Genomic DNA, 22,349 nt, shown 5'->3' on the forward strand with positions numbered 1-22,349 from the left:
AGGTGCCATTGTTGGTGCAATCTCTGGTTACCTCTGCCCTGTGGTAAACAATTTGGACAGCTCTGTCTGGCAGTGGCCTGCCAGGCAATCTGTGGTGAGCAAAAATGTATTCCAAATGGGGGATTAGGGCAGCTATCTGGAAATACGTGACCAGCACATATTAGACTACATTTTCCCAATACCACCAATCATGTAAAGCTAAATTTAGTTCATTTACATTTACAAAGTGGGCAAAGTGTGTGTGTGTGTGTGTGTGTGTGTGTGTGTGTGTGTGTGTGTGTGTGTGTGTGTGTGTGTGTGTGTGCGTGTGTGCGTGTGCGTGTGCGTTTGTGTGTGTGTGTGTGTGTGTGCGTCAGTGCATGTGTGTGTGTGTGTGTGTGTGGGGGGGGGCTACTACAATTAACTTGCCTACTATCATTATTATAACAACAACAAACAATAATAATACACATAAATACATAATATTAAACTATTTATTGCACCTTTGATACAGTACATAAATGTAGCTGGAATTATATCAAATGAAACATGTGCAACTGCAAACCCAAGAAAGGGAAAATTATGTGATGAAAATAAAATATTAATATGAATAATGTTTCTCATTATTTTTTAGTTAGCCTACCAAGTCAAATTGTTATCTTAGACGTATGCTAGCTGAGTCATTATTTTGAGAAAGTTTCTCATGAAGTGATTGTGGAAGTTTGTCATTATTTTGAGATACAAATAAATTATTTTGAGATAATCATTATATTTTAAATATAATAGGCTACTCGTTTCTCATTATAATGACTGCAGGAGCATCCACCACCCCACCCCACCCCACCCCGCCCACCCCAAATCACATTGGCGGAAACGATATAGGCGTAAATGCCAAAACAAATGCACGTGACCTTAATCCTATAGCTTGTTTCCCTGGGAACACGTGGATGAGTCATTGGGTGTTGGAAAAGACCAGGAAAAAGACAATACCAGCCAACCATGCAGCACCGGGCAGCGGATAGGTTTCTTGATACTATCCTCTCAAGTGAACTAACATCCATATCAGATATCTCCATCAGACTCCACGTCTGCAGAGCTTACTTATATATAACTGACTAAACTAGCCAGCTGGTGAGCAGTGCCACGCACCAGGTTGTTTAGGCATTAGTATAGGCTATCTGCGTTGTTGTTGGTATGTCTGACACGTCGAGTATGGCTGCAAACTCTAGTCTGCCTCCGACCAAAACAATTGTGGTGTACAGAAATGGGGACGCTTTCTTCCCCGGGAGAAAGATAGTGGTCAATCAACGACACGTGTCAACGTTTGGCAGCTTTCTGACCTCTGTGACCCATGGAATTGAGGCTCCCTTCGGAGCTGTGAGGAATGTCTACACTCCCAGAGAGGGACACAAAGTTGTTGACTTGGACCATTTGCAGCACGGAGAAAGTTATGTTGCAGCTGGAGTGGAACGTTTCAAAAAGCTTGAGTAGGTACAAAAACGATTAAAATTGGCCTAATTAGGCTACAGTAATACTATAAAAGGCATCAATTATGAGCATTGCCCAGCTCGTTAGAAGAAATAAGACTAAACAGCTAGCGAGCCTAAACGATCAGAGAAAACACTGATTGAGTCACCTGTTGAATTTAACTAAATCATTTTGCTTATAATGTATGGGATCTCTTCATCTTTGCAGCTATTTCCAAATAACAACAAAAAAGCCACAGCTGAAGAAGAACAAAAAGGTAAGCCACCACAAGGCCATTTAACTGGTTTATTACTATTAAATGTATGATTCATGTTTCCTGTCCTACTTATTGTGAATCTAGAGCAGTGATTCTCTTCTCTTTTTTTAATTTATTTCAAGAACCCCCAGTTTGATATAACATTAGGCCGGCCCATGATGGACCACCATTTCTTTTGGAATCCCCTGAAGGACCCCTTGTGGTCCCTGGACTCCATGATGTTGAAAACTATTAGAGATAGAACATTAAGAGTATATGGGCTCTAGTGTTTAATAAGCCTACAGTATCTGCTCTTTCCAAATGTGAAAACATTTTGAACATGTTTGTATTCCTACAACATGATGGTCAAAAGCGACACCAGGTTATGGTTATAGGGATGACATCATCAGGGATGGAGCATGTGACATCACTTGACATCATCAGGGATGGAGCATGTGACATCACGTGACATCATCAGGGATGAAGCATGTGACATCACTTGACATCATCAGGGATGGAGCATGTGACATCACGTGACATCATCAGGGATGGAGCATGTGACATCACGTGACATCATCAGGGATGGAGTTTCGTGATGTCATCAATATTAAGCCCATATATGAAGATCCCTGATGTCATCAATATTGGCCAGCAACTCTACATCTGACCTCAAACCCTTAGATCTCCATATATGGAGCTGACCTGTTCTGACATTCCATATGTTGATCCTTCCCCATCCATCCTTCCTCTTCGATGTCTCCCTTTTGCACTGTTATTAGTGCAGCCGCGCCCGGTAGTTCTTAACAGGCCCGGAAATTAAGATCTTACCCCCCATGCCAAAGCGCCAGTGCTCGCCCAGCAGTCTGCTGTCACCCAGGCAGATATGTTGATCTGACCTCCCATTCCATAGCGCCAGTGCTCACACAGCAGACTGCTGGGTCGAACTCGTGCTGTCAGTCTGGATTTGCAGCCTAGGAGGTGCCCGGACCGCTAGGCCGGCCTGGGCAATATCCCACAAAATTATGTTTAAGCAATAACAATCATCCTTCCATAAATGTATAGACTCAGAGGGGACCCTGCTAGGGACTTATATATAGGGGAGACAATGAGTTTTATCCTGTCATTTCCCAAGCCATCAGTCAAAGCGAACACATGGCCATGACAGCGCGTCCTCGCTGGACATGCAGAGACTCTTGGGTAATGAAGTCAGGCTGCCAAGTTATTTGTTATAAATGTGTGGCTCTAACCAAAGTGAAGTCCCTGAACACATACCATTGTTGTGGAGTATAGCTACCAGTATAGTTATCATGTTTATACTTTAATAAACTTGAATCTACTACATCATTAATGCCTATATAACACTGTTAGACATTAATTTCATTTCCCTTTATTTTGAACATTTTAGATTCGACCGGTAGTTCACAGCAGAATAGTCGTTTCAGCTCGCTGCCAGAGAATTATGAACGAGTCATGCACTATCTAGTGAGTATTGACTTATGACTGCCTCAAATACATCAACATGAATGTGGAAAGAAACATGTCATACATGCCTATACAATTTTACGAAGATGTAATATCTAAATATAGTTTATATTGTTCATTGTTGTATGTCATTGCAAATGTCTGTTTTGTTAACCCTTATAGTGCTTTTACCAATGGAGATATGCGGGTGCCTCCATTTCGAATAATGATCCCGAAGTATACTCTCACAAGCTGGGAAAATGTCTTGGCTGTGGTGACAGAGAAAGTGCGTCTTCGTACTGGTGCTGTGCACAGGTAAGACAGGAGAGACTTTACTTTATAGTTGCCTATTGCAGCTATAAATGTATTGTATTTTCTGTGGGAAGGTGATCCCTAAAACCTTAATATTATACTTTTACTATTCCTTGCCTTTTGTGTTATTGTGTTCTTTTGAATCCCCAGACTTTGTTCATTAGATGGATGTCTTCTACGTGGTCCAGCGGAGTTAGAGAATAACCAGTATTATGTGGCGGTTGGAGCTGATAAGTTCAAGGCCCTGCCATACAGCCAGCTGGTTCCCAGTAGAGAAACCATCAGGGAGGATGATATGAGTTACAGGTATATATTACTTTTTAACCCATTCTGACCTGAGATCAGATTCATACGAGGTTTCCGCCGGACACACACTGGTCTGATGAACCCATTCTGACCTGAGATCAGATTCGAAAAATGTCAGTCGTTCTTCGATTTTTCAAAAAATAGCAGACCTACAAGCTCGTATCGCGCCACTCGGTGGCGCGATATGAGCTTGTAGATCTGCTATTTTTAAATAGCTAAAGCATAACATGATGCTGACACCAAAATGGGTGCCCGTTCAGAATGGGTTAATGTGCTAATTTATGCTTTCGCAGAACGGACTGTAACAAAATATTAGGCTTGAGTCAGAACATTGCTTTCCGCATTAAAACTCCCAATACTTCATTGACCTGTGTCTCCACCCAGGGGTCTATACTCCTCCTTTCCTCCTCTCTAATAAATCTCCCGACCTACAAGCTCACAACGCGTTTGCAGTGTGATGTGTTGTGATCTTGCTTTGGTTATTTTTGTCTAATCTTGCCTATTTTTGCTGAATGTTTATCTATTTTGACATGCCCAGAATAGGGTTTATTCAATGGCTGGATGCTGATAAAGACATGAATCATTTTGTTGATATCCTAACTTGGGCATTTATTCTCCTGCAGACTTGGCCATGGCTGTCCCTTAGACCTGTCCCATAGAACGCTAAGACATGTGGTGACACAAGCTAAGGATGTGGTGAGTTACTGCAGTTTCAAGAATCATTTTCACAGTGGTATACCATCTTGTTTTACACGATAGTGTGACATGCTAAATTATATTGCCTTTTTAAACCGATCATACGGTATGACTACATATCCATGGCACCTCAGTAGTGTCACAGTTGAAAAGCGCATCTTTGCACACACAGCATTTCAATTAACATTTCCCACGTGTGAGACTTGTGTTGCGGAGGTGCAATTCGTTATGAAACGGTGCTATCATCAATCACTGTCTGCAGGAGGCATTGAGTTACCATTGCCTTCCACTTTGATGGGTAATCCCCACAGAGACAGGCTGGCCCACTTGATCAAGTGCAGTGAGCCTCATAGACTGAACATATGCACCAGGGGGGGACTTTCACTGACTGGAGAGAGAGAGGGGGGGGGGGGAGGGAGGGAGAGAGAGAGAGAGAAATTCTCTCATTCAAACCAGAACCCAGACAATTTGTATTGTGATTAAGTAGACAGTCGAAAGCTTTGAATCCATATGAGGATTGTTCTACTAGGGGTCTTGAGATGAACACCGGAATAGTCCCCGTGAGGCCAGCAACATGCCCAGTCAGCAGGTCTGGGTACTGTAGAGATAAGGCCCCCCTAGTGAGACATGTCTGACATCTGATTTTTGTAACCATGAAAGATGACAATACCGTGTCGGATGCCAATTTTTGTTTCAAATGGAGAAAAATGTCCCCTGCATTCAACCACACAATAGGTGTTCCTGTAGCAGATGACATGACATTGTGCAGCTAAAGATAATCTGGTACGTTAACAATAAGAATTTCGACAGTAACATTTTGTGTTTTGTATGCAACGTTTTTTTTCTAATTTGGCTTAATTAGTTTCTATTACAGTACATCCCACTTGGGGGAAAACGTTACATTTCACAGATGACATATCTGTCTGCCTGGAATATGTTTCATTGAGTTACAGCCATTGTTTACACTACCAGTAGGGGGAGACATAGACAGAACTATGCCTCATATTTGCATCGGCCATGCTGATCTGCTATTAGTTATTCACTGGACATGATGTTGCTACACTTTACTCCCGCTCCCTCTTCGCCTGATCCCTCATGAATTTGTAAACATGATTTGACCAGTTAATGAGGACCTTTCAGGGGGGTGGGCGGGTGATACATGTGAGGAAAATTGCTCACTCTTGCTTGATCTGTCAGCTGTTTGGCTTACTGATTACACATACATTTATAGGGTCATGTCCATCATTAATTTCAGTTTGACCTCACAAAACAACGACGGTCTGGTTAGAAACGCCCGTAAAAAAAGGGATCCCGGTAACGTGCCCGTGGAGGCTGCGTAAAATGTAACCTTGCTCCGCAACCTTGTCTGTATGGAAAAGGTGTCTTTCCCCGTCTGGACCAGGGGGGTGGGCAACGGTGGAGATATTTACACCCTCACTCCAGAGGGCCACAATTACAATTTACAATTTAGGCATTTAGCAGACGCTCTTAATCCAGAGCGATTTACATTAAGCAAGAACAAAAAGCATGGGAATACATCACATAAAAAGCATTTATCATGAAACATGTGTAAGCTAAGAAAGTAACAGTGGAATATCTATATAATATATATAGTAACTAAACATATAAACTATACTGTACATATATACTATACTATGCTATACATATGACGTGCTATGACTACATACAATGCAATTCTAGTGCTGTCTACATAACATGCTATAAGTCTGTATCAAATGCTATCTAAGTCTACAGAAATGCTATCTAAGGGGGTATAGGGTAGGTGCTATGGGCCATGATGGAGTCTGAAAAGGTGGGTTTTCAGACTACGGCGGAAGGGCCACATTGCATATTACGGTCGTAGCAAAAATAGACGCATTTTGAGCTTGTAGATCAGCAATTGTTTTTAAATTGAAATCCTGAATATTTTTTTGCTATTTGGATTCCTGAAAAGTGACAAAATTTCAAATGCATTTAGTTATAGTTTTGTTAACTTTATGAACTAGATACAAATACATTGGACACATTTGGATACTGACAAAGGCCAAAGGCGTCAGGTGGCACTGAGACAGTTTTAACCTGCGGGCCGCATTAACTGATGGTGGGGGCCGCATGTGGCCCCCTGGCCGCCAGTTGCCCATGTATGGAATGGACCGGTGGTAGAGCGCTGCCGAACGGGACGTCTGGTCTAGAGCGTCTGGTGACGTTCTCAACTGACGGCACGGCTGTGCAAACGAGCTTGGTACTGAGACTCTCCAGCACTCCGTGTTCCCACCGGAGGCAAGTGCAGATGCTGAGCCAGGCCTTTGCAGCGATGAGATGGAAACTTTTCGTTAGACATGTATAGCATGAAGAGACGATTTACAGTATATATGAAAGAGAGGAGAAGGGAGAACAAAAAGATAGAGAAAGGGAGAGAGAGAGAATTATGTTAAGTACAAAATCGGAGTGCTTCATGTTACTCGTAGTAAACAGTGTACTACTGTACTTTAACAGTACCTCATATAGTGCTTCCTATGAAGCAATGCATGTAAACAGACCAGAGAGGGTCGACTAAATGAGGAATAATAGGAGTTCACTCTCCTCCCTGACACGGGCGATAAAACTCCATCCCCTCCCACTGCCGACCCTCCATGATCTCATTGGGGAAAGGGGAAGTGGCGATGCCCAGCGGAAAGCTATACTCCCAGGCTGCTGCCTGCAAGTCTGCTGCACTGGAGGACCAAACCCAGGGAGTGGCCCTCTCCGCCACCGTTGCCCAGTGTGTGTGGTTGGATAGCGGCTGGCCCACGTTGGACGGGTGGGTCCCCCCCTTTTCCCCTGGCTATCATATCACACTGTCCTCTTGTTGACTCCTGCGCTCTGCCACTTGAGAGGGCCAGAGATTACTCGCTGCCCGGGGCCCCCTGAGGCCACTCACACCGACTCTAGAATTCTCTCATTCTCTCATTCTGTCTCTGTCTCTCTCTCTTTCTCCCTCCTCTCTCTCTTTCTCTCTCCCCCTCTTGCCCCTCTCTCTTCCTCGCTCTCACAGGGCCCTCCTGATAGACGCAGTTGTCTGCCCCCCTAGGACATGGTCTGCAGATATGTAATGCGTAACGAGAGGCGAGATGACTTCAGCTTTTTCCACTGTCTGCCGTGTTTCAATTCAGCGCTGCAACTTTTTTTCTCCTCTGCTCTCCCAAGCTCCGCAACTCTGGTTGTCCTCCCTCCATCCCTCCCTCCCTCCCTTCCGCCAGCCTCCTCGCCGTTCTCCCCGAGTGAGAGGCTCTTGATTTAACGCTGTTGATATAAATAAGAGTTGTTTACATCTTGCTACCAGGCTGTATACATGAAAAAAGGGGGGAAAAAAGAAAAACAGCCACAACAAAACAACATTTTTAACAGTTTTAATTTGTGCTCGATGTGTGAAGATGTTTCACAGGTGTGAATTGAGGTTATGAAATTAGATTAACAGTATATCAATGACCAAATTCACATGGCGGCCAATTTAGTCTTACATGAACTCGGTTGGGCTGCCCATCCATCCATCCATCCATCCATCTTCAACCGCTTATCCGTAGTCGGGTCGCGGGGGCAACAGCTCCACCAGAGTGCTCCAGACTTCCCTCTCCAGAGCAACATTAGTGACTTCCTCCTGGGGGATCCCGAGACGTTCCAAGGCCAGTTGGTCAATGTGTTTCCTCCAACTGCGCCGTGGTCTGCCCCAGGGTCTCCTCCCAGTGGGACGTGCGTCGAGGACCTCCCTAGGGAGACGCCCGACAGGCATCCTAACCAGATGCCCGAACCACCTAAACTGAACTTCTCACCCTATCTCTAAGGGAGATGCCAGCCACCCGTCGAAGAAAACTCATTTTGACCGCTTGTATTCGCGACCTTATTCTTTCGGTCATGACCCACACTTCATGACCATAGGTGAGAGTAGGAACGAAGATTGCTCGGTAGACAGAGAGCTTTGTCTTCTGGCTCAACTCGCTTTTCGTCTTTTCGAAAAGCGAGTTTGCTGCCCCACCATGTGAATGTGGTCATTAGCTGCAGTGGCAATACATTTTTGTCTTTGATCTCGTGTTTATGGCCACTATGGACTTGTACTGTATGTGAACTCTGTTTCAACTTTCCCTCACTGACTAATGTGACTATAGCAGGCAAACTTCTCTCTCTCTCTCTCTCTTCGCCTCTCTCCCAATTTTTGTTGTTGTTTTATTTTTCTCCCTTGGCCCACCGACGACTGTAGGAATTCAAAAGAACATCCACAGACCCTGCTTCTTCTGCATTAAATAAAGCAAACAAGTGAAGAAACATCACTGCTATATTCCCCAGACTCCATGTTAGTGAGCCTGCGAACACCATTGCCAGAAGTGTATTCTGGTGGAAGGCTGAGATCACTACACTCTCCCCCGAGCCAGCCCAGGGATCCAGCCAGGCAGCCGCAGTAGAGATCTGCTGCTGAAAAAGAAACATTAAGTCTGTGCTCTCTCTCTCTCTCTTTCTCTCTCTCTCTCTCTCTCTCTCTCTCTCTCTGGGAACTATAGTTCAGCTTACTACCTACAGAGGGGATGAGCAGCCTGTGAGGAGAAAATTGCCTTTTTGTGGAAGCATTAATTAAAATGTGTAACTTTCTGTCTGAACATCTCGCCACTGCTCGATTTCCCCCACGTCTCTCTGTCTCTCTCTCATTGTCTGTCTCATCTGTCTGTCTCTCTCTCTCTCATTCTCTGTCTCGTCTGTCTGTCTGTCTCTCATTCTCTGTCTCGTCTGTCTGTCTGTCTCTCTCTCTCATTCTCTGTCTCGTCTGTCTTTCTGTCTCTCTCTCGTTCTCTGTCTCATCTGTCTGTCTGTCTCGTGCTCCCTTTGCTCTCTCGCCACGCAGCTAAAGTCCCAGGACTATACCACCCCCCCCCCTCTCTCTTTTTGTCCTCCATTGGTTCCCCATCAATAACCGTCTGCTGTCTACACAGCTGAAGAATAAGTTATTCCCTACGACTCCCCTCCCTTTCCCTTTAAGCTTGTTTGGATTTTCATTGTTTGATCTGGCTTGATAAATAAGACAAATGCAGTTAGAAATTCATGGCTGCCCCATTTCATCAATAAATGATTAGTTTGCGAGCGCTCCCAAGTGATTGATAGGTTGTGCACGGGATGTATTGGAACCAGATGAATTCAATACAGTGGGAGTCGCGGGGGAGCTACAAAGCGTATCAACTCATGAAAAATTGAGGTCAATGGAAAATGTAAAAAAAAGGCGGTTGAGAAGAGAAAAGCAAGTGGAGGAAGAAGTTTACTTCAACAGCTAATATACGTTGTGTTGCCTCACCGTGTTTTCTACTACCCCCCCCCCCCCCCCCAACAAAACAACACAAAGGGCCGACTATGAATCATAGCAAAATCAGAGGAAATACGTCTCAACCCATGGCCCCCTCTTTTTCTTGTCTCTGTGTAGTTTGCTCACGCAGGCTTTGGAAAAGACCTTGAGCACGCAGCCAGGGGCCACGCGAAGAACCATGCGGACTCAGCCATGCCAGAGAGAGCCAAACAACAGAGGCAGGTGTCCAGAGTCCCACTTCTCAACTCCACAGTGGGTAAGGAGAGCAATTCTATAGAACCGTTCTCTACCACACGGTATTTAATGTGGTTTATGTGCCTCCCTTTTTCTCACTCTCGCTGTTATAAAGGCGACCTCTTCTTGACTACTGTTTTTGTGTGGATGTGTGTGTGCACATGTTTGTGTGTGCTTGTGTATGCACATGCAGTCATGTATACATAGACCAGTGTGCGTTCCTGGTGTGTTCTGAAATGTATGTGACATTTACATTTTCAGTGTGTGTGTGTGTGTGGTGAACAGATAGAAAAGTAGGCAGATAATAGCAACCTGTTCACCGAAATTAACCCGCATCAGGGGAGCAGTGCTTTCTGCTCTTTGAAAGAACACAACTTCTTTCCGTGAATATTAAACGGAACATGACTTCAAACACCGTCAAGGGCTCTTAAATCATGGATGAATTCAATCAGGCCATTTTGTTGAATATGTATCCAGAAAACCTTGTTAACAGAGCCGGGAAAAGGAAAATAAAATGCTCCAATTTTCTCCTGATGCGGGGAATCAAAACGATCATAAGTTATTCATCACAATAACACGGAGGAGAGATCATAAAAGTGACAAAATACTCCTATCAGATTGATGAGTTTCAGCACTGTAGCAATTATGCAGTTTGAAAGTGATATATAACATCAATACTGCAGTAATTGCACCTCCGCCACTGCCACCCAGCTATTCAATAGTTGTTATTTCATGGGTGTATGTTTTACCTTCCGTGCACGACAACAGCACACAATGACCCACAATTGAAAGGCCCATCCCGGGCCAGAGTTAGCATGACATCATAGGATGAATAATTGCCGCGGTATGAGAGCTGCCATCGCTTCACACATAACAGCCGAGCCAGCGTTCCTAGTGATGGAGTTGGATTTCCTACTCTCATGTCAGGCTCATATTAGCGAGGTGGCTGTCTGTCTACCGTCGCTGCCCGGTGGTGGAGAGTGCTCTTCCTCAAGACCACTTTTTGGACACTTGATCATCCCCCATGGCAGGACCCCGTCTCCTCCCATAAACTGCTTAATGTTGTGAGGGTAAAAGAGAAAGAATCCATAGGGAACTCAGCTGAGCTGCGCAGAGTCAATCAGCTCAATCAACTCAGAGGCACGCGGTGGCTCTGAGTGCTATTGGCAAGCATCAGCCAACACAAGAGCAGAGCTTTTGGCAATACTTAACTTTAATTTGATTTAATCATTTCCCCTTTCTTAGGGTGTTGGCACAGGAACAGATACAAGTGGCATCTTTGTGAGACGTAACAGATTAGTAACAGGTAGTCGCAGAATTCTCTTTTTGAACAAAATGTATTTGAGACTAATTAAGTTTCTTTTTTTTTTAAGACAAATAACCCTTTTCTCCTCTGATCACCAAATACTCACACTAATACCAGACCAGACAGTGGCCTTGTTTGTGGTTAGAGTGTCCGCCCTGAAACTGGGAGGTCGGGGTTCGATCCCCGGCCGGGTCATACCAAAGACTGTAAAAATGGGACCCAATGCCTCCATGCTTGGCACTCAGCATCAAAGGGTTGGATTGGGGGGTTCAAATCTACTAATCAAATAATTTCCCGAGCGCGGCACGGCTGCAGCTCACCGCTCCTTGGCTGCGGCTTAACTGCTCCAAGAGATGGGTCAAATGCGGAGAACAAATTTCACTGCGGTAACAAAGACTTTGACTTTGAAGTTAGTAGTTCAATAAGGTGTTTAATCAGTCACGATTAACCCTTCCGATCTAGCAACCACAGAGACAGACAAATAGGGTTTTGGGAACAGCAGCATGATGTTGACTTGTAAACTACTCCTTTCACGCATTAACAGCAGCCTGTCACTGTGGAGAGCTAACCCCAGAATGTAGGTTCATGCAGAGTGTCCAGACTTGTGGCAGCAGAGCCATGCCTTCTCCCTAACCTTTAGGCCTGAGTGACCACACTCTAAATAAATAAATGGACTTGACAGCATCATTGATCACTTCTGAGGTTGAAGTAAAGAGGAAGATGGAGAGGATCAGAGGGCAGTAAGAGGGAGAGAGAAATAGTCAGGGAGACTGAAGCTATGATTCATTGTACGATGGTGTCAAACTCAGAAAATAGCAGATCTACAAGCTCACCATGTGTTGCAATGCTCATGCGCTGAGCTTGTAGCTCTTCTATTTTCAGCATGTAACACTGTCGTACGATGGAGAATAAATTACGGACGAGCTGCCAGCTGATGAGGTAATTGTGATTAATCGCTTTTCTCAGAGGGCAGTGTGTTCAATGCAAAACACAAAAGGCGGGAGACGGTGGGAGCCGCAGAGGTGCAGGAAGATGGCCAGTTGAAGGTGGACTTGCCAATTGATCAGGTAAAACACAGATCCGTACTGGACCCCAGTGAGGTTATTAGCATTATGGTCTTGAATCAACTTGGGCTTGCTTCCCAGATACAGAATGAGAGTTTATCTAAAGACACCATCATCATGTCACCATGTCAACGTAACACTAATTCTCTATTGCAACGCTAACAAAACTCTTTTAATCTCACAATTACAAAGTCATTAAAGGACAACTTTAGTTTTTTTCAACCAAGGTTCATGTTTCAGGTTGTTATTAGAGAAAGTAAAAGATGTGTGTAAACTTTTCTTCATTTGCTGCTTTCTTTCGTTTTAGGGATTTTTGACAGGGGGGCGGGGGCATTCGAGCATGGGGCTAAATATGTATTTTTGTACAAGATTTTATAGCGATTTATTGTTTTATTATTTACTATACTCCTACTAAACCCCAAGAAATTACATCTGGCCACCAAAGATCACGAGATCTACTGAATGTGTCAAACTGACATATTGAGCCTATAACACAGTGTTGCTTCCCCCCAATAGGCTACCTTCACATTCAGTAGATCCTGTGAATTTCTGTGGCCAGATGTCATTTCCTGGGACTATAGTAAATAATAAAAAAATTAATCGCCATAATATTTTGTAAAGAAATACATATTTAGCCCCATGCTCGAATGCCCCCGCCCCCCTGTCAAAAACCGCTAAAATCCCTAAAACGAAAGAAAGCAGCAAATGAAGAAAAATTAACACTCATCTTTTACTTTCTCTAATAACAACCTAAAACATGAACCTTGGTTGAAAAAAACTAAAGTTAATCTTTCCCACCAACCATGATTCAAACATCATAATAGGTTTGGTGATTTGGAGATTATCTTGTTCGTATTTATATTTAAACCTTTGTTAGATATAGAGCTTATTTTCTTAACTTTTTCAAAACCCAATGCAAAACGTCCTTCAGAAATCAGTGGCAGCAACACATGATGGCGGCAACTCACAGATGTGCCAAAAAATACATCATCCCTGGAGCACACTATTTGCTGTTTGTGTTCAGTGTAGACGGAAAACTATGCAAAGACGTTGCAAGAATAAGAATAATACTGGGCAAATTGATCCACTAACAGTATGTGGTTTGGATTGAGACAATTGTACACCCTGCAACCATTATAGTTTTTTATTTATTTTATTTAGCCTCACTCATCACGCTTGTGTATGTCTTTAAAGGACAACTTTGTTTTTTTTTGCTGCTTTCTTTCGTTTTAGATTTTAGCTATTTTTGACAGGGGGCGGGGGCATTCGAACAAGTTTCTAAATATTATTTAAATTATTATTTACTATAGTCCTACTATACCCCAGGAAATTACATCTGGCCACAAAAAAATCACGGGATCTATTGAATGTGAAGGGGGAGTTCACAAACTGACACACAGTATGGCATTTCCCTAGTAGTCACATTGTTCATTCAAACAACTACTGTGGCCAGATGTAATTTTCTGGGGTCTAGTAGGACGATACTAAATAATAATAAAGAAATCGCTGTAAAAAAAAATACAGATTTACCCACGTGTTTGAATGCCCCCGTCCCCCTGTCAAAAATAGCTAAAATCGTTTAAGTGAAAGAAAGCAGCAAATGAAAAGAAATTTAAACTCCTCTTTTATTTTCTCTAATAACAACCTTAAACAAAAAAACAAAGTTGTCCTTTAACTTACAATCACCTGTGAAAGTCAAAGTATTACTTCAGAAACTTGGATTCAGTGCACAGAGCAAACCCCATCACACCTCAGTTGAGCAACTCACATGAATATTTTGTCATTGTAAAATCAATATGACAATGCAGCATAATCTGAAGGAGGTATTTTCTCCTCCTCCCTCCAGGTTGAGGCTAAGGTGGTCGAGGAGGATTGTGACCAGGTCCATTCTCACTCCTCCACCACGAACAAGGGCTCGCTCCAGGGTCCAGGCAATGTGAGTACCCCAACAGCGCCGTAGGCTGTACAAAGACAAATATATTACGCACATCCCAGTCTTCGGTACTGAGCCAAACTACTAAACAACATCATTTAAACATCAGAAATTGTAGGTCTGGTGCTGTGTCTAGTCACTAGGTGGCGCTGGTAAGAAATGTGTCCACACCTTTATATAAAGATGTCATTTCCTGTTGTTGTACTAACTTGAAAAACACTGCAAGGTCTAAGCACCATTCTGGTGCTGCTGTGAATACAATTTGAGCATTTTAAAAGTGAGTTGTTTTTCTTAAAAAAAGGAAAAAAGGAAAATAATGTTCCAGCAAGTGGAGTGAAAGCACATAGCTTGTTAATTTTTGGTTGGTAAAGCAGCTTGAAAATGCTTCATCACAGGGCCAGTAATCAGCAATGCATTACATTTTATTGTTCTTAATTAAGTCTTCTTATTCTTATCCATCTTAAGTCTTGAGTTTTTCTGTATACTATTTAAATAGTCCTGAGAAGAAATGCTGCTATTTGTTTCAAAAAAGCTTTATACCCTGTAGTAGAACATATATATAACGATGCAATGTGACATAGCTCTGTTTACAAATGCTGTACCCCCTCCAACTGTATACTGTATATATCTCCATTTTCAACAGTTTTTATTATATTTTGACACTTGCTTTGGCAATGTAAACGTATGTTTTCTCATGCAAAGAGCTTTAGGTAGCCTTTAAAACTGCACTCACGTCTAGTAGCCGTAACCTTTGCTCATACATGTTATGTCTCTGTTTATTATCCGTGTGTCTTTTCCTGTGTTTGATTTTCCTAGTGCTCCTCTGGGCGAGGAGAGTCACGAAGGGACCCACAAGTCGCTTCCAGTCCCAGAGATGGAGGACTAAAGTCCCCAGAACCCCAGGTATGACCTCATCTAATATAGACGCTGACAGCTTTAGCCGTAGCTACACAGACACATGTACTCAAGGACTACTGCATTAGACTGAGCAAATACAGTAGGGCGTGGATGTTATTATACGAGAGCTCCATAACCATATGCACTCGGCTTGATGTCTGTCCTTTACTCTGGTTTTAATGTGCATTCTCCTTGATGAATTAGGGCAGAGCTGTGTATACAGATGTTCCTCCATGGCTGTGTGGTTCCTAGAAATTACACTCATTTAAATACACTTATTTTGCTCTAATAATCCTCGAGGGACAGCAATATGAAGCCCCATAACTGTGATGAACGTACACAATACTAGGGTGATATTACTATTCCAAGCAATTTCATTCAGCTTTGAAATGAGAAGATATTGAGTCTTATTTAAGCAATCAATAACCTTGAACATTTCATTTTAATGAAAACTATAATTTCAAGCAGTGGCAATTACACCATAGGGGAATGTTTTGGTGTGATGATGATTTTGCCACCGTATGCACTTTTGCAATAAAGATATTCTTATCGGGATAATTATTGACTTCATAGGGCCAGTTATGACCCTGGTTAAGAACCTCATCAATAGCTTAATTCATTACTTATCGCTTTTAGTCATACATGAATATTGCTGATTCAGAATGGCTATGGATTGAAAGGAATGGCCATTAGATAATGGACAATAACGATAGTCCCCAGTACGGACTTGTACCGCTTGGTAGAGTAGGACATCTCTGTGCCAAGCATGTATTTCTTGACTTTCCATCCAAGAAAGAGAGAAAGAATGAGGTTCATTCACCATAAAGTTTTAAAGATCCAGCGTAGGGTTGGAAACCAAATGTATGACTCAGCATCATGAACTAAACACAACAGTGACTGTGTTGCATCAGAATTAAATGACCAGAAATAAATTGTGAGTGATGTAAAGCAAATGTAAGTCTCCAAAACTCAAGCTTTATTTAATTATTTACCCGGGACAGTGCACATTAATCAACATCACGGCTTTCACATCCATGTAATTGAGCCAGAGTTAGCCAGAATCAAATTTTCACATGTATTCCCAGAGCAGGCTGTTAAAAAGTAGTGATAAAACTATACAATTCAATACAGGACAAGTAGACATAGTACAGGAGACAGAACAATTACAGTTCTGCAGCAGACTCTTTGGACATAAGTCACCATACTTTGGTGTGCAGTAGGTTCTATTCAGACAACGATGTACTTTTTTGTGTTGGGTAGACTTGGTCCCTTTATGAAAGGGGTTTTCTGGGTAACGTCAGCTCTAGGATTGTTATTGTGCAACACCATCGTTGTTGTTTAAAGAAGATAAATGACACGTGTGGTCAATGAGAAAAATTGTCTGTTTCTACTTTCCTACAATTTCTACACCGGACCCCGTTTGTCTGGTGGATGTCTCCAGAGACAGCTCTTCACGAACATGACAACTAATGCAGTTTCTCTCAAGCTGCCAAAGTTCTGGGAGTCGGCAGCCTCGGCTTGGTTCGCCCAGACGGAAGCACAGTTTGCGTTGCGGGAGATATCCGCAGATGCCACAAAATACTATTACGTGGTGTCGGCCCTCAGGAGTTCAACGGCGACCAGAGTGGTGAGTCTACTCAGAAGTCCTCCCGAGCAGGATAAATATGACGCGCTCAAGGCTCACCTGTTGAAAATGTTTGAACTTTGCGATGCCGAGCGGGCCGGCTATCTCTTATCTCTGGAAGGTCTCGGCGACAACAAGCCGTCTGAACTCATGGACAGAATGCTGGATCTCCTGGGAGAGCACAAGCCCGACTTCCTCTTTGTCCAACTGTTTCTGCAACAGTTGCCTGTTCAGGTACGGGCTGCTTTGGCCAACACCACCATCACTGACTGTCGTACTCTGGCCATGGAGGCCGATCGGTTTTTCTTAGCCAGTGAACAATATTGCACGGCCACACTGCTTCCTGCCCAAACCGTTTCACCACGTCCACCACGGGACATGACGGTCGCCGCCGCAGCAACAGCTCCTCAACGCCGATGGGACCCCGGCCTTTGTTTTTACCACGCGAGGTTTGGACCCAAAGCCAAGCGGTGCCGATATCCATGCACTTTCAGCGTGGCGAGAAATGCTGGGCTTGGTCAGTACTAGTGACCATGACTAGCTGGAATGCTGCTGTTTATCCAAGACACTGTTTCTTTGAACACCCGGGCCCTTCGCATCAGTGCCCCAGTCGCCCCGGAGCCTTCTGCCCGCCTCCATGTTGACCTTTTGTTTTTTATTACTGTGCATACTGGGAGGACATACAGTATGTAGTGGACCCTGTGGACATGAATCACCATCATTTTGTAAGCGATCCGATACCGGAAAATGCACTATTTATCTTTCTGTGTTAAGGTCACTTTAAGAAGGGACTTTCTGTGTAGCGTCTGCTCTAGGATTATTATTGTGCATCTTGAGCTCAGTTTTTGATGTGATGAAGAAAATAAATGGCACATGTTCATCTAGTCAGTGAGAGAAATTACCACAATTTCTATGATGTTAGCTTTTTATTGCCTTGTTTGTTTTGAGGAATGTACTGTACAGTAGTTACTGTAGACTAGAAGTGATGTAGGCCAATCTGAACCACGTAAACCTTAGACTTCTGGGATCTCTACTTGGCTCTGCAGAAAATAGATCCTCTTCAAGCTTGCTGTGAGCTTGTAGATCTGCTATTTTTTAACCAAATGTTCGCTTATTATGACATGCCTAGAATTGGGATGCTAGGGTTCATGTGGTTAAAATAAATTATCAAAGTAACATATAGCAATCATTGCAACCAATTGCTCATGCAATTTGTCACAGTTTTCCTTTAAGGTCAAACAAACTACTTCTCTCTCATCGCCTGCAGCCTCATCATTTACAGCCCCGTGAATGATAATAAGAGATATATGTACCACTATGACTCATACTTCTGAGTTGGGATAGATTGCCTCCCACTTTGACCATCATGCATTCTTGTGAAATGCCCCGCTTGCACCATATATCTATATAAATATATTGATGACCAAATTCAATTACATGATTGCATTCTCAGCCAAACCTCCTCAGCCGCCTCCGTTTCAATGATTCATTGCATTGAATTTAAATAGTGAATAGTTACAGACAGTACACCGGTGAGGTAGTGTGTGTGATATTGACCTGTGTGGTCCAGACCAAATAAAGAATAACGAGATTCAGCATGTCTGCCAAGTGGAGATGTCCGCTGGGAGTGAAGGCAGAAGAAAGCAAAAGGATGGAGGACCAGAGCCGGATGCAACATTCATCAAAGGCTTTCACATAATCAGCTGACTGACATTTGTTGGGTTTCATGAAGGTTTCCCTCGGACGCTATACTCTGTTAAGTTGCTGATTAATTTCACAAGAAGGCCAGGTCCTATGTGCTATGAGTGTAGTGGACATGAGGTATGTTTTTGTAAATGGGCACAAGGGTAGACTTGAATCAACTGGTGTGATATTGTGTTTACAACTATCGTTTGTTTTGATTTAACAATATCGGCTGATTTATCAACCAGTCAGCTAAGCATTTTTTCTTAATTAATATTGTTAGAAATGCCAATACGACTAGGGACATTTGATCAATTGTCTTCCTCTTCTTAAGAATTTGTGATAAAAAATCAAATACTTATTGACCCTCTCATTGATCCCTCCTATTCTCTTCCAATGTAATTCCGTTTCATTTGTCTTTCGCCTGTTTTTCCAGGCTGCTATTCCCTCAAGCTTAGGTTAGCCATTTCAAAGGCCTTCTTCTTCCCCATGCAAGGTCAACTATAATCAACTCTAGACAATGTCACCGCCTGGCTTCTCCGGCAAGCTAGACTGAGAGAGACGATTCCTCTGGGCTTTTAAGGACCTACTGCATTATACCATTCAATTACTGTTCATTAGACAGTGTACAGTCATTAATCAGACTGAGATGTTCTGCTAGTCCTCAACGGGGACAATGAACTGGGGGAAATTTATTCTGCAGTGGCTCCCTGTGTCAGCCTCTGTTTAGTATGGCAGAGGGAGAAAAACAGTCTGGAATGCACTATAGGGCTGTCAGAGATACAGTTTGGATGCTGCACTGTGCGCGCCTGTGTTCAAGTGAACTTATCCTCTTCATGCTGTCCCTGTCTCTGAATTTTTGAGAAACACAGCCTTTTGTCAGAGATTTACTGCATATGTACTGTAGTATTAGGAATCTGATATATCACCGCTAGGGAGGAAAACCTGACAGATTTACTGATTTGGGGCAGCATATGCATTGGATATGACTAGATGATGATATGAGAAACTGATTTATGTTTTCCAGCAGGCTAAAGAGGAGGAGGCGACTAACGGGGTCTGCAGGATACGGTCACGGATGTCCAGGTTTCTCAAGGGTAGGTTCATCAAAGCGTAGAGGCTGGTAGTAGCGCGCTGGCGGCAACGGCGGCTTCACAGAGGCCCCCGCGTTCCCCTCCGCGGCACCGCTGAACCTAATGCACCCATAAAGAGACCACTAATACACTCCGCATTACCAGTCCCCCCCCCCCCCCCCCCCCCTCACATCGCATGTCACTGGATCCGCAAGCACCACTCAACATCTGGGAGAGCTTTCCGCCTGTACTTTATGGAGACCATCTGCCCGAGTGGGGTTTCTGCCGTCCCAATCTCAGATGACTTATTTCAGTATTAAGCCATTTTGTGCGGGAACCTCCTTTTGGTGTTTTAAACATTATGTCATAATTTAGCTATTGAAAAATAGCAGATCTACAAGCTCATAGCGCGCCACTCGGTGGCGCGCTACGAGCTTGTAGGTCTGAAAAATCGGAAAAATCGTTACGTGTCGCGAATCATTGAATATATATTTCAGAGCGAACATTTTTAACTAAAATATTTGCTTCTGCGGCGTCCCTGGAACTACATATTTTGAGATGGGGGGTCCGTGGCCCAATAGATAATTCTGGGGGTCCTTGACATGGAAAAAGGTTGAGCACCACTGACATGGAAACATAGGTTTTTCAGAAAAATGTTAGGATTTAGAAGCCTTTTTTTAATCGACCTCAGTCCAAAATGGATTAAAGGCACCTGCACATCAAGGTGCACCATGCTGAGAGCGCAGGATTATTCACTACTCTTTATATTTCCTGTTTCCTCCGTGATTTGGGTCGACTCTTGAGCGCAGTATGAATACAGTGGAGTAGCTGACTTCCTATTGTTTTACTTTTTCTTTCTCCCCCTTGACTCTTTAGAGTTCCATGCTTTTAGTTTGATTTCATCGATACCTAGAAGAGCACATCTGATTAAAAAGAAAATAAGAAAGAAATATGACATGCATTTCATGATAGAAAAATAATAAATAAAGATAAGAAGATAGTATTCAAACACATACGGTAGCTGTGATGCAAGCCTGACACTCTTTCTTTGTTGACTGGGTATGTGACTTGCGCCGTTTTCCAGCAATTTCACTCTAATTGGCTACAAAACATAGGCTTTGGGAGTGAGGCCCATTCAACGGTTTCCAAAGCATTCCCCATTGTCCCCGGTGAGAATTCCAGAGGTGGCTAAATGGAGCGAGATGTGAAAACCCTGCAGGTGGTTATCATCAGCGCCTGCCCTCCAATCTGCTGTGTGCACCGTGTCACTGTGTGACACCAGGAGAAACACTGCATCCTGTGCTAACAGCAGGCTCCCTGCCTCATATACAATCCATGCGGTCACAAATACACACTCGCGCGTGCACACACACACACACACATAAACACAGGGTCATCTCACAGACTGCAGTTAACATCAGTCTCGTTCATTACACAGACACGTATGCACACCCATGTATACAGTGCACACACACACACACACACACACACACACACACACACACACACACACACACACACACACACACTCCCCTACCTCAATTATCCTTGTGTGTGCGCCAGAGAGAGGCACCGAGAGTGCCAGAGAGAGGTGTAGTCATGTGAAATTCATTGGACAGAAATATAGCCATAGTAAAGTATAGTATACTGTAACCTCCTGCTTTTCTTCCAGAATAGCTGTGTCCACTGCAGGGGGTGTATGGAATCAATCACGGCATCTCATTACTTGCACACAGCAGACTCCTGTCCCTATTTTTCCTGTCCATATTACATTGTATTATTGTCCCTGGGTCTGAATGCTTCTGCACCGTACCTCCATATTCCCTATAGCTGTCACAGCCGCTGTGGATCTGCACATGCCGTGCATAGCTGGGAATTCAGAGCTGAAGTGGAGGGAAGTGGGTTGTGAAAATATAGGGAACGCAAGTGATCTCAAACTAACAGATATGAACCCTGGCACCTGCTTTGCATCAAAATGTTTATGTCTGTGCCATGCCAGTCTTTATCCACGAAATGAATTTTCCAGTTGAGGGGAAATGGGAACCGTTTTTCTTTTTTTTTCTTTTTTTAAAAAATGTAAATCTTCCCTCAAAGTCCTTACTGTCCTCTCCTCCATACAGTTGTGGCAATTTCTTATTAGGCACGGTTTCATGGCCAGGGATATTCTGTCTCGACTTCCCGTGCATGAAAGGAAAAGACACTGTTAGGTTCATTTTGGTTCGAGATTCTCCTTCAAAAGTTATTGGCAACATGAACAATGGCCACGTAATTTATGGCAACTGTTAAGGTCTCTGACAGAAGTTGTAAAGCATCTTGACTGATTGAGTAGCTATGAGATGTGTGCAGTCATGGCATATTGTCGCCTGCATGCGCCGACTACATGCAGAGAGTTGTGTGGCTTTCTATGTCACAGATAAATTATTCCACACAGCCAAATTAATGTGTAGTAAATCACCTCCCGGACCCGAGACCAGTCCTGAGTGACGACCTTTACGCCTATTTGACTCTAACTCTTATTTATGTTAATCACATCTGTATTATACTGACGGGGGGGAAAAGGGTGTCATATTCTAAAAGGTCATTGTTGTGCAGTGTAGCCGACAAGAGGAAAAACACTTTGTTTTTGTTTATCGCTAAGCAGGAGAAGCCTTTGAAATGACAGGTTTTGCCTCTTTCCTTGTGTGCTTATAATAATAAAGTATTCTTTTTTTCATTCCCCTTTTTTTCCAGAGAAA

At 43.3% G+C, this 22,349-nt stretch overlaps 1 protein-coding gene across 1 annotated transcript; it reads left to right on the plus strand.

Moving 5' to 3' along the window:
* Nucleotides 1-1,191: 1,191 nt before the first annotated feature.
* On the plus strand, nucleotides 1,192-19,658 carry dcdc2c (doublecortin domain containing 2C; the record flags this gene model as incomplete). Its single annotated transcript, XM_083792857.1, has 12 exons — nucleotides 1,192-1,466; nucleotides 1,675-1,723; nucleotides 3,108-3,184; nucleotides 3,347-3,478; nucleotides 3,626-3,781; nucleotides 4,405-4,477; nucleotides 9,918-10,056; nucleotides 12,307-12,407; nucleotides 14,251-14,340; nucleotides 15,154-15,240; nucleotides 16,676-17,092; nucleotides 19,548-19,658. 12 exons carry the CDS (start codon nucleotides 1,192-1,194, stop codon nucleotides 19,656-19,658), a joined length of 1,707 nt encoding a protein of 568 aa, XP_083648983.1.
* Between the last annotated feature and the right edge of the window lie 2,691 nt (nucleotides 19,659-22,349).

The sequence above is a fragment of the Protomyctophum parallelum genome (assembly GCF_964188405.1).
Source record: "Protomyctophum parallelum genome assembly, chromosome: 20".
Taxonomy (NCBI): Eukaryota; Metazoa; Chordata; class Actinopteri; order Myctophiformes; family Myctophidae; genus Protomyctophum; species Protomyctophum parallelum.